This window comes from Notechis scutatus, chromosome 5 (genome assembly GCF_049901735.1).
Source record: "Notechis scutatus isolate UNSWTSFEM ecotype Mainland chromosome 5, rNotScu1.2, whole genome shotgun sequence".
NCBI lineage: Eukaryota > Metazoa > Chordata > Lepidosauria > Squamata > Elapidae > Notechis > Notechis scutatus.
Genome location: NC_142013.1, coordinates 112,928,193 through 112,940,006, shown reverse-complemented (window position 1 = coordinate 112,940,006; position 11,814 = coordinate 112,928,193). Strand labels below are relative to the sequence as shown.

At 41.9% G+C, this 11,814-nt stretch overlaps 2 protein-coding genes across 2 annotated transcripts; one reads left to right on the top strand and one right to left on the bottom strand.

The window, feature by feature from the left end:
- Positions 1–216: 216 nt before the first annotated feature.
- On the bottom strand, positions 217–10,148 carry LOC148130609 (p53-induced death domain-containing protein 1-like). Its single transcript, XM_087967620.1, has 4 exons — positions 9,854–10,148; positions 7,469–7,532; positions 5,576–5,739; positions 217–2,546 (listed from the first exon to the last, which is right to left on the bottom strand). The coding sequence occupies exons 2-4, from the start codon at positions 7,487–7,489 to the stop codon at positions 2,318–2,320; spliced, it is 414 nt and encodes a 137-aa protein (XP_087823746.1). The 5' UTR covers positions 7,490–7,532; positions 9,854–10,148; the 3' UTR covers positions 217–2,317.
- Positions 4,175–5,222, top strand: LOC148130610 (uncharacterized; the record flags this gene model as incomplete). The annotated part of the gene is given in 2 exon segments (XM_087967506.1): positions 4,175–4,971; positions 4,973–5,222. Coding segments are annotated over 2 exon segments (1,047 nt in total), but the record flags the coding sequence as incomplete, so codon positions are not given.
- Positions 10,149–11,814: the final 1,666 nt, after the last annotated feature.

Below are 11,814 nucleotides of genomic sequence, written 5' to 3'. Positions count from 1 at the left end.
CTTATTTTCCTCCCCCAAAAGTTGCCCGATCACATAGTTTTGTAGCAAAGCACGGATACACTGCTAGTAGTTTATGAAGACTGCTGGAGGACGTAACTCATACGGGAACCTAATTCCCTAGAGAACACATATTATTGGAAGCTATCCTCCAGTCTGCATTTTGTACAGTACATGCACAAAACAAAGAAAGGAAAAACAAGCCATATTCACAATGGCTGTAAAAACAATTCCAGCAAATTTATTGAGCCAATAATCTGTAATAAGTTAATCAAAGGTCACACAAAAAAAGTACAGATGTTCACTCCGTGAATATAAGGAAAAGGGATGGATAAAAATGGGAGTCAGTAGAGAAAGAAAAATAAACGTTGGTTTGATTCTGAAACCTGGATGGTCCTAGTTGTTTGAATACAGCTAATCTTAAACTTAGAACAATTCATTTAGTGACTGTTCAAAGTTGCAATGGCACTGAAAAAAGTGACTTATGACTGGGAAACACTCACTTCACAAGTGTCTCATTTAGCAACCTGAATGCTGGGCTCAGTTGTGGTTGCAAGACTATCTGTGGAGATAGAGTGCAAAGCCTTTTACCTGGAACTCACCTTGTTGCCTTGGCAGATTTTGCTAAAATTTTAGGTTTAAAAAATGTCTCCAGGATGCAAGAGGCCAAAAAGCAGTGGAATTAATTGTACATACACACACACACACCACATTTTAAATTTAAATTGTAGACAACACACTCCTGAGTTTTAAATGTAAATTTCATTTCAGGGTGCTTCTATTAAAACCGACAAAGCCCAACTGTGTTGAATCTGTTGCGTTAAATCTATCAGAAAGCTTACAGCTTACCCCAAACCCTAATTAATAAGGATTTCATTTTAAATTACTTTGCTGTTTGTTTGTTTTTTTGTTTCATTTTTCTTTTCAAAATCATTTCAGGCCACCTGCATTCAAATTTTAAAAAAGTTGAGAAATCCAATAGCAGTGGATCGTACAGAAAGATCCGGACAACGGCGTAGAAAACGGATTTTTTTTTCTCCAGTTGCAATCTTGGTCATGTTTATTCTTTCCTATTCTTAACCCCAAAGGTGCTTTTTTTTTTCAGGAGGCAACTGGACTTTCTGGTTTTTCTCTGAAGACGTTTCGCTTCTCATCCAAGAAGCTTCCTCAGCTCATCCAGGTCATGGTTGTCCCCAAAGCACCTTTGGGACCCACCCATGGCCTGGATGACTGAAAATCTCCATAGACATTTTCCATAAAAGAGGACCTGACCAGGGGGGCTCATATTGCAGCCCTGGTCAAAAGGGCCCAGCAGAGATTATACTACCTGAGGCTTCTCAGGAAACAACAACTGGATGAAAAACTGCCGGTGACCTTCTACCGCTGCACCATAGAGAGTATCTTAACTTACTGCACCTCTGTATGGTTTGCCAATTGCACCGGGGCAGATAGGAAAGCACTCCAGAGGGTTAAGGTCAATGCCCAGAAGATCATGGGTTGTCCTCTCCTCTCTTGGGAAGAGTTTTATAGCTCTTGTTGTCAACTCATAAAATATTTATCTGGTCTTTTTAGAGTTGCCAACAGAAAGAAAGGGGGGAGCAGTGCAGGAGCTTGCAAAACCAAAAGTGCATTCCATAAATGTTTTCAAAGATAGTAACTAGGTGACTGAAATTTCTGCCAAGCAAAATTCTAACTGGGAGAGCATGATTGATGACTCTGGGCTATGGATGTGTCCCATTGGAGAATATGAATGATGATACACCCAGGGGGGTGGGGGAAAACCAGTGTTAAGGGTGACAATGAATGATGTATCTCAGAATCGGCTACACCCAGGAATTGCCGGACATGTTAACTCCCAATAAATCCTTTTGAAGGTTTGGAAGTTTGGCTTGAGGCTCAGGATTTAAATGGGGTAACTGACAGAATCTTGACACCCGTTGCCTTAAGAAAGTCCCAAACATTCTCAAAGATCCATCTCATCCTGGGAACCCCTTTTTTTTTTTAAACAATTACCATCTGGCAGACAGTACAGGACAATAAAAACAAGGACAAATTGGCTGAAAAACAGCTTCCATCCCAGGGCAGTAGCTCTATGGAATTCTACTGTAGAGTGCAATATGAATGCAATATCAGGGGTTTCAATTCAATTGTATAGAATGTGAAGGAGGTATGTTTGTATTTTATTTTCATGGTCATGATATACACTGAAGATGGTATTTAATTTCACTGTACGAAGTGCAAGGACAACAAAGGAAACTCAACTATTCTTAACTTTTGAAAAGAGCCTGGCTGAGCTTGGCTCAGCTCTTGATGGGAGGATTTACCTATGAGTAAGCTGGTTAATTTTCTTGAGCCGCTCCTTGTTGTTCGTCGTCTTATACACGGTGATGAGGAAGGGGAATGCCGACGGCAGCTCCACCTTATCGCTCAACTTCTGATGGCCCCAGTGAAGGCAACGGAGCTTCTCGGACAAATCCTGCCGTCCTGATTTTTCCAAAGCCCCTTGAAGCAATTTGGTCTTGTTTGCTTTGTCCCACGATCGTTCGTACCTGGATAGGGGTGGCCAGCAGATCCAGAAAAAAAAATTGCAGAAGGAAGCAGGTGCCCAACCGTTCAACTTGTCTCTGTATTTATTTTTATTGATTTGATTTGATTTCGGAAATTGACACTGCCGCCTATTTGCACACGGCATTTAGTTTTGTTCTTCTCCCCAGGTCTTTGGGCCTTTTGCCGTTTCAAGTTATCCTCGCTTCATTCTAAGAAAGGAGAATATTTGTAGCTCGGGGTTGAAACGAGGGGTCCTCGGTGCTTTCTGGGCTTGGTGGTTTCATTGCAGACATTTCATTGCCTAACTGCCCTGTTTCCCCAAAAATACAACCTACCCTGAAAGTAAGTCCTAGCTTGATTTTTACACGTGCGCCCAATATAAGCCCTACCCCCAAAATAAGCCCTAATTAAGATCCTGCCCACTCCAGAGGGTACGGGTAAAAATTAAGCTAGGGTGGGGATGGGGTGATGTAGTAGCTGCCCTAGTATTTACCTTTGGACAGTTGTAGCCAGGCCCCCGACACCCCCCCGACACCTGCCTTGGGGGCCCACTTCTTCTGCAGCTGGCAAAGCTGGCCAGGCTTTCCTGAAGGCCTCTGGAGCTGAGAACAAAGCCGTGGATCGATCCTGAGCTCTGTCATCGGTTGCAGAGGCCTTCAGGAAAGCCTTGCCGGTCGCAGAAAAAGTTGCTGAAGGCCTCCGACAGCGAAAAGGAGGCCGGGAGCGATGCACATGAGTGAGGTGAGTCAGTGGATGACATCTACCGAAAATAAGACCTGGTGCCTTTTTTGGTGGTCAAAAATAAAATAAAATAAGACAGAGTCTTATTTTCGGGGAAACACCGTAGGTAACATCATCAGTGCTAGTAAGGCAAACCTCACTGTATGCTAGCACTGATGATGTTACCTAGCTGGGTAATAAAATAAAGAAAATAACCAAGCTCAGAGAGGACCCTACAGCCCTCCTCCTCCTCCTCTTCTGAAAATGATTACATCTCAGGCATAATCCTTTTCTCAGCTTAGATTAGAATATCCCCATGGCTTCTTCCTCAAGATAATTAGCAAAGTAGAGAGAACTGGATTTATATTGATGGCTTCCGGGTTGGTTGAGCAACGAACATTCTTCCATGTTCAAAATCACTATATTCCTCTACTTACTCCCTTCTGGAGCTAATTTCTTTTAATCAGGTCAAGCTTTCCACATCTGGAATATTTGAAAAGGCCGTTCTCTGTTTCTAAGGCAAGCTGGTAAAATCAGAGAATTTAAAAAATAATAATAATAATGTAAAACCAGGCGATACCTTTCCAAGGTTGATTTTCTTTCAAAGAAGTAACAAAGGACCTGTGAAGCATAAACTCAGAAATGGAGAACTATGAGAGGAGCCCTCAGTGCTCTCTCAGATCGGCTGTCTTTTTTGCAGACGTTTCATTACCCACCTAGGGAACATTACCAGTGCCAGAAGCGCGGGTGGGAGAGGAGGAAGAAGAGGACTGTGGGGTCCTTGGGGCTTTCTGAGCTGGCTTATTTTCTTGCAGATGTTTCATGACCCAACTAGGTAGCATCATCAGTGCTAGTAAGGCAAACCTCACTCCTTACTAGCACCGATGATGTTACCTAGGTGGATCATGAAATGTCTGCAAGAAAGCAACCAAATTCACCATCCATCCATCTATCCACCCACCCACCCATCTGTTCATCGACTCACCCTTCCTTCCATCCATCCATCCATTCACCACCCATCCATCCACCTTTCCATCCATGCACCCACCCTTCCATTCACCCTTCCATCCATCCATCCATCCACCCACCCTTCCTTCCATCTATCCATCCATTCACCACCCATCCATCCACCTTTACATCCATGCACCCACCCTTCCATTCACCCTTCCATCTATCCATCCATCCACCACCCATCCATCCACCTTTCCATCCATGCACCCACCCTTCCATTCACCCTTCCATCCATCCATCCATCCACCCACCCTTCCTTCCATCTATCCATCCATTCACCACCCATCCATCCACCTTTACATCCATGCACCCACCCTTCCATTCACCCTTCCATCTATCCATCCATTCACCACCCATCCATCCACCTTTCCATCCATGCACCCACCCTTCCATTCACCCTTCCATCTATCCATCCATTCACCACCCATCCATCCACCTTTCCATCCATGCACCCACCCTTCCATTCACCCTTCCATCCATCCATCCATCCACCCACCCTTCCTTCCATCTATCCATCCATTCACCACCCATCCATCCACCTTTACATCCATGCACCCACCCTTCCATTCACCCTTCCATCTATCCATCCATTCACCACCCATCCATCCACCTTTCCATCCATGCACCCACCCTTCCATTCACCCTTCCATCCATCCATCCATCCATCCATCCTTCCTTCCATCTATCCATCCATTCACCACCCATCCATCCACCTTTCCATCCATGCACCCACCCTTCCATTCACCCTTCCATCCATCCATCCATCCATCCATCCTTCCTTCCATCTATCCATCCATTCACCACCCATCCATCCACCTTTACATCCATGCACCCACCCTTCCATTCACCCTTCCATCTATCCATCCATTCACCACCCATCCATCCACCTTTCCATCCATGCACCCACCCTTCCATTCACCCTTCCATCCATCCATCCATCCATCCATCCTTCCTTCCATCTATCCATCCATTCACCACCCATCCATCCACCTTTCCATCCATGCACCCACCCTTCCATTCACCCTTCCATCCACCCACCTTTCCTTCCATCTATCCATCCATTCACCACCCATCCATCCACCTTTCCATCCATGCACCCACCCTTCCATTCACCCTTCCATCCATCCATCCATCCATTCACCATCCATCCATCCATTTCATCCATTATCCACCGCCCACCTGTCAACCTTGGATCAGGATATTTCTAGATGAATTGGAAGATAATCAGTATAGCTCTCAAGATCTTATGCCGAAGCCAAAGGCTTTGGATTTGTTTTGTATTTTGTCAGGATTCTCTTACCAGTGTTCCAGCATCTTCTGAGCCTGACTCCTCTTCTCTGGGGTGAGGGCATGGATCTGGCTAATTTCAGCCCGAGTGAATCCCAGTTCATAAGCCACCATTGGCCACTCGAAGCTCAGTTGCTTGCCAAGGTCTCTGAGGGACTGGAGATTGATGACAGCATCCTAGTAATTGATATGACATCCGTAGAACATGGTCAGGCACTTGATGGGAGTCAAAAATGTGTCAAAATCAGAACTGCACTTCCTTTATTCCCCAAACACCAAAGTCTTAGAGCTGGAATGACATAATATATTCCTGTTAAGGGTTTTTCTAAGGTGGGGTTACATCCTGACCAAGTAAAGGATAAAAGCAAAGAGAGAATGCATCTATAAATCAGGATCTCTTATGTCTCCACTCATTCAAGCCAATATATAACTTTTACAACTTTCTCAAGCCTACTACCATATAGTCTACCAAGCTTAACTTTAACAGACAAGTCCATAAATATGCAATTTTGACAGATAAGCCTATCATAAAAGCAGAGGTATGAAGAATCAAAACCACTCCCTGCTTTTTTAACATTCAAATCAATTTTTTTTCAAACTTGGGGACTTTTCAGACTTGTGGACTTCAACTCCCAGGATTCTCTAGCCACCATACTGGCTGGGGAATTCTGAGAGTAGAAATCCATACATCTTAAAAGTTGCCGAGTTTGAAAAACATGAATTTAAATGAATTGTTTTCTGTTCTCCTTACTTCTTTTTTTTTAGAAAAAAAATATCCAGAATTTAAATATAATATTAAAAAAAACCTGCTGCAAATAGCATCAAAGTATTTGTGCAATCTTAAGCTCATTAACATTGATATTTAAATTTTAATTAGCACTGCTTTTTTCTTCCTTCCTTCCTTTTCCTTCCATCTCGACCATCCTTTCCTTCCCTTCCCTTCCCTCTCCCTTCCTTTCCTCCCTTCCCTTCCCTCCCTCTTCCTTTCCTTTCCATTCATCTTCCCTTTCCCTTCCTCCTTTCCTTTCCTTCCTTTCCTTTCCTTTCCTTTCCTTTCCTTTCCTCTCCTCTCCTCTCCTCTCCTCTCCTCTCCTCTCCTTTCCTTTCCTTTCCTTTCCTTTCCTTTCCTCTCCTCTCCTCTCTTTTCCTTTCCTTTCCTTTCCTTTCCTTTCCTTTCCTTTCCTTTCCTTTCCTTTCCTTTCCTTTCCTTTCCTCTCTTCTTTCCTTTCCTTTCCTTTCCTCTCCTCTCCTCTCCTCTCTTTTCCTTTCCTTTCCTTTCCTTTCCTTTCCCTTCCCTTTCCTCCTTTAATGGTCCAAGGATTAGAGTGTTAATAATCTTTAATTAACACTGTATAAACACCATGTTATAAGGGTCTTCAAACTTGGCAAGTTTAAGACTTGTGGACTTCAACTCCCAGAATTCCTGAGCTAACATGACTGGAGGAGGAATTCTGGGAGTTGAAGTCCACAAGTCTTAAAGTTGTCAAGGTTGGAGATCCCTGAACATAGAATGCATTCTGTAAGTCTCAAAACACTAGAATAATTTAAAAAATACGAAGAAATGTTTTTTTTTTTTTTACTGTTAGTGCCTCTGCTTGAACAGGAGCAGGGGCAGTAAAAGTAAAAAAAAACCAACCCAAACTTTTAAATATTTTTTGTAGAAAAACTCATTTTTCTTATGTAGTATTTCTTAATATTTTCTGAAAGGATTAGTGAAAAACCTGAGGGAAAGACCTGGAAGATTTACATGAATGCAAAATTATTTTGATGGCACCAGACTACCGTTTGCCAGCCACAAATTCAGCTCAAAACTTTGGCATCCAGAATGCTGGTCTCATACTTAAAATAATTAGACGGGTTTGATTCCAAAGAAGGATTCTGACAAAATAAAATATTTTTGGCTTACCTCTTGGGCTTTATTTGGCATTCTGGTTTCAGGATCCAGCAGATGCTTTGATTCAAGAGGAAAACTGGATAGAAATAAAGGGTTTTGTTTTCTATTAAAATTTATTGCCATGTGTTGTTCCCACATCATTATTTTTATCAGTAAATCAAGAGTCTGGTAGCACTTTTTCAGACAAAAACCCATTTTATTAAAAGCTGTGAAAGTGCTTGCCTTTTAATCAAATTGATTAGGCTAATTAGAAACCTCTGTTTCTTGATAGTTAGATAACATACAATGCAATGAGAAACACACATTAAAAAAACAGTAATGTTCTCTTAATTACATTTGGTATCAAAGTTAAATAAATTGATCCTAATTATTTTGATAACCCTTTCATTGCAAAGAACAATTCTTCAAAGACTAGTTTTACCAATGAAAAAACAGTAAAAGGGAAGGAATGGTAGCATATCATTTTATTGCAGTGCTCTCAATTTTAAAACATGCTTAAAGGCAATCTGTAAAATTCAACATAATGGATCTTCTGGTGGAATCAAGCAGGGTTGAATCCTGCCTGGCTCCACAGAAGCAATTTCCTTCCTTTAAAAGATAGTTTGGGAATTCTGAGAGCCCAGCTCTGCAAATATTTCTTTTTGTAATTTTTTAAATTTTTTATTTAAAGTGCATCTTCCATTTAACTGTGTGTCATCTGGATACAAATATCTTGTGCAATAACAATTAAAATTTACTTCCATGTTCATTACTTTAGTATTCTCTATTCTTATCTTATTCTTATTAATATACTTAATATCTCTATTACTATAGCACTCCTCTTCCTAACATGTTTAATTCTATAAATCTATTTTCTATATTTCATTAATCTATTAACTATTTCTCTCTTTCATATTTTTTTTCTCTAGCCATCAATAAAATAGTTCCCATATCTTATAATATTCAGTTTGTTCCTTCTCTTTAATTGCAAGTCTATTAAATCTATTCATTTCTGCACATTCTAATATTTTCCTAATCACATTTTCATCAGTAAGAATCTCTTCGCTTTTCCAATTTTGAGTGAATACAATTTTAGCTGCAGTTAATACATGAATAATCAAATATACTTTCTCTTCACTGTAAGTTTCAGCAAATATTTCTAAAGGCAGTATTGTATTAAACGTGAGCCCCATTGCATCATTAAAATGGTAAAATAATAAATAAAATAATAAAAAGTACTTTTTTCATACAAGATCATCCAACTTCCTTTCTTACTTACCTGTTTTGTTTTTTTTAACCCAATAGTTGCTTTTCTTCTTCTTCAGTTTCAAGTATTTTTAGGTCTCTGTGTAAAAGCTTTGAATAGCAATTAGAGAAAACTGATTTATGTCAAGACGGTTATTTGAATATATCCGAGTGTTGCTAGACACCAACTACAACAAAACTAATGTTAATTTTTAACGGGCTTTAAGCTATTTGTTACCCATGACTGAATACATCTGAAAACTTTGTTAGTAACTGTTGTATATATACTACTACATTTTGCTCCAGTGAAAGAGAACATACATTTCAAAGAACGTCCAATGCATTCTTGAAAATGGTCATTCCGTTTTATACACAAACTGTACAAACAAGGTAACTTTTGATCTTATTTGGGTCTATGTTAGTAGAAATATTAAATTAGGGATGATCCCCTACTGTTTTCAAGTCACAATCCCTGAAATGGTTTCAATGTAAAAGCCAAGTATATTGCAGTTTTAAACTTTTTCTGCTTCTGTTAATGGATATTCTAAAACCGTGATGGTGAACCAATGGCATGTGTGCCACAGGTGTCACGCAGTCATTTGTGCGGGCACGCAAGCCCCAGCCAAACTTACCTGCACTGCGCATGCGCGCACCTCCCAGGTGATTTTCAGCCCATTTGAGGCTTTAGCCCTCCCGGAGGACGAGGAAAGCTTCTGCAGCCTCGGGGGGCCGAAAAATGGGCCTTCCGGAAATACCAGAAGTGCCAAAACGGGCCCATTTTTCGGCCTCCCAAGGCTGCAGAGGCTTCCCTCGAGCCTCCAGGAGGGCGAAAACAGCCTCAAATAGGCCAAAAATCAGCTGGGAGGCGCACGCGTGTGCAATGCGGGTAAGAGGGCAGGGCAGGGGTTGTTGAGCGTGCATGCGCAGGCGGGGCACATTGCATTGTGGGTGCCGGTACATGCCCACACATGCTTTCAGCACACCACAACAAAAAGGTTCACCATCACTGTTCTAAAAGGGACACCAACTCTATTTTCAAATACCCCTGAAAGCACGGAAGCTAAGAATGGAAAAACCAAAGATTTGCCGGGAATATAATGTTGCTATTAAATGTTTTAATTGCACTAAGAAATCTTGTTGCACGAGAGCTGAAATAAGGCGGCAGAGGGTCACCTCGTTTGACTTGAGCTGGGAACGTGTGGTTGGGCGACTTGATTTCCACCATCCCTTGTTCTGCGCACTTCTGCAAATGACCGTGTAGGTGAAATTCACAAATATGGAATCTGGGAATAATGGGAATCGAACATACCACTAACGCTACAGTTTTAGAATTCATCTGTCGTTGTAGAAGAGCAGGCAATGCCTGGCGGAAGGAGTCAAGGGAGGACTTAGCCTAGAATCGTTACGTGTCCACAAATGTTCCAAGCTCAACCACTCTTTAATTCTGTTAACTCTTTATCTAGCATCAGTTTAAGTGCTGGCCATTAGTTAGATTAGATTCCCCCAGACTTGTGACTTAACTCCGAATTCACAAAACTCTAATATTTTTAATTTATTAAATTTTATACCCCCCCCCCCTCCCCCCCCCCCCTTGTGTTCTGACCCAGCTGCCCAAACACGTGGAACCCTCTGAAGTGAGCTCAGAGATTCCTTTAATTAGGATGCTGGCAGCCCCGGCAAAAAGTTTCTCTCTCACCGCAGGCTAACAAGTCTGTCCATCCGGGAGATGAATAGTTGTCTGCCACATCTATTCCTCTCCGCCCCCTGCCTTTTATCCCCAGAGCTAGGGTGGGCTTTGCTAGCAGCGGCGGCTCTTCCATCCCAAGGAAGGATCGAGATGGAAGGAAGAAAGGAAAGAGAAAAGAAGGAAGAAAGGAAAGAGAAGGAAGGCTCAAGATCGAAGAGAAAGGGAAGGAAGGAAGAGAGGAAGGAAGGGAAAGAAGAAGAATGGAATGAAAGAAGGAAAGAGAAGTTAAGAGGAAAGAAGAGGAAGAATCAAGATGAAAGGAAAGAAAAAGGGAAGGAAGGAAAAAAAGGAAGGGAAAGATGGAAGAAAAGAGAAAGGGAAGGAAGGAAAAGAAAGGAAAGATGGAAGGAAGGAAAAGACGGAGATGGAAGGAAAGAAAAGATGGAAAAAGAGGAAAGAAAAGGAAGGATCATGATGGAAGGAAAGAGAAAGGGAAGGAAAAGATGGAGATGGAAGGAAAGGAGGGAAGGAAGGAAAAGATGGAGGGAAGGAAAGAGAAAGAAAAGGAAGGATCACGATGGAAGGAAAGAGAAAGGGAAGGAAAAGAAAGAGAAAGGAAGGAAGGAAGGAAAGAGGAAAGAAAAGGATCAAGATGGACAGAAAGAAAAAGGGAAGAAGAAAGGAAGGAAAGATGGAAGGAGAAGATGGAAGGAAGAAAGGAAAGAGAAGAGGAAAGAGAAGGAAGGATCACGATGGAAGGAAAGAGAAAGGGAAGGAAAAGAAAGGAAAAGGAAAAGAAAGGAAGGAAAAATGGAAGGAAGAAGATGGAGGGAAGGAAGGAAAAGATGGAGGGAAGGAAAGAAAGAAGGAAGGAAAAGAAAGGATCACGATGGAAGGAAAAGAAAGGAAGGAAAAGAAAGAAGAAAGGAAGGAAGGAAGGAAAGAGGAAAGAAAAGGATCAAGATGGACAGAAAGAAAAAGGGAAGAAAAGAAGAAAGGAAGGAAAGATGGAAGGAAGGAGAAGATGGAAGGAAGAAAGGAAAGAGAAGAGGAAAGAGAAGGAAGGATCACGATGGAAGGAAAGAGAAAGGGAAGGAAAAGAAAGGAAAAGGAAAAGGAAAAGAAAGAAAGGAAGGAAAAATGGAAGGAAGGAGAAGATGGAGGGAAGGAAGGAAAGAGAAAAGAGAAGGATCACAATGGAAGAAAAGAGAAAGGGAAGGAAGGAAAAGAAAGAAAAAGGAAAAGAAAGAAAGAGGAAGGAAGGAAGGAAGGAAATGAGCCCTATTTATGGGATGAGTTTAGTGAGTTTTCTGCAGGTTGTGTCCCCCCATTTGGGGACCGAGGGCTCCCCCTTGAGCCCCCAGCCAGGAATGGTGGGGAGGGGAGAGATTGGGGGTCTTTCAGGGGTTTCAGAAAAGCTGCTTTGGGGCCTCTGTGCCCCTCCAAC

Coding starts and splice junctions, on each gene's coding strand:
- LOC148130609 (XM_087967620.1), bottom strand. CDS start 7,489: ATGCCAAATAAAGCCCAAGAG. Junction 5,740..7,468: donor TGCCAAATAAAGCCCAAGAG/GTAAGCCAAAAA, acceptor ATCAATTACTAG/GATGCTGTCATCAATCTCCA. Junction 2,547..5,575: donor CAGAAGATGCTGGAACACTG/GTAAGAGAATCC, acceptor ACCCCTATCCAG/GTACGAACGATCGTGGGACA.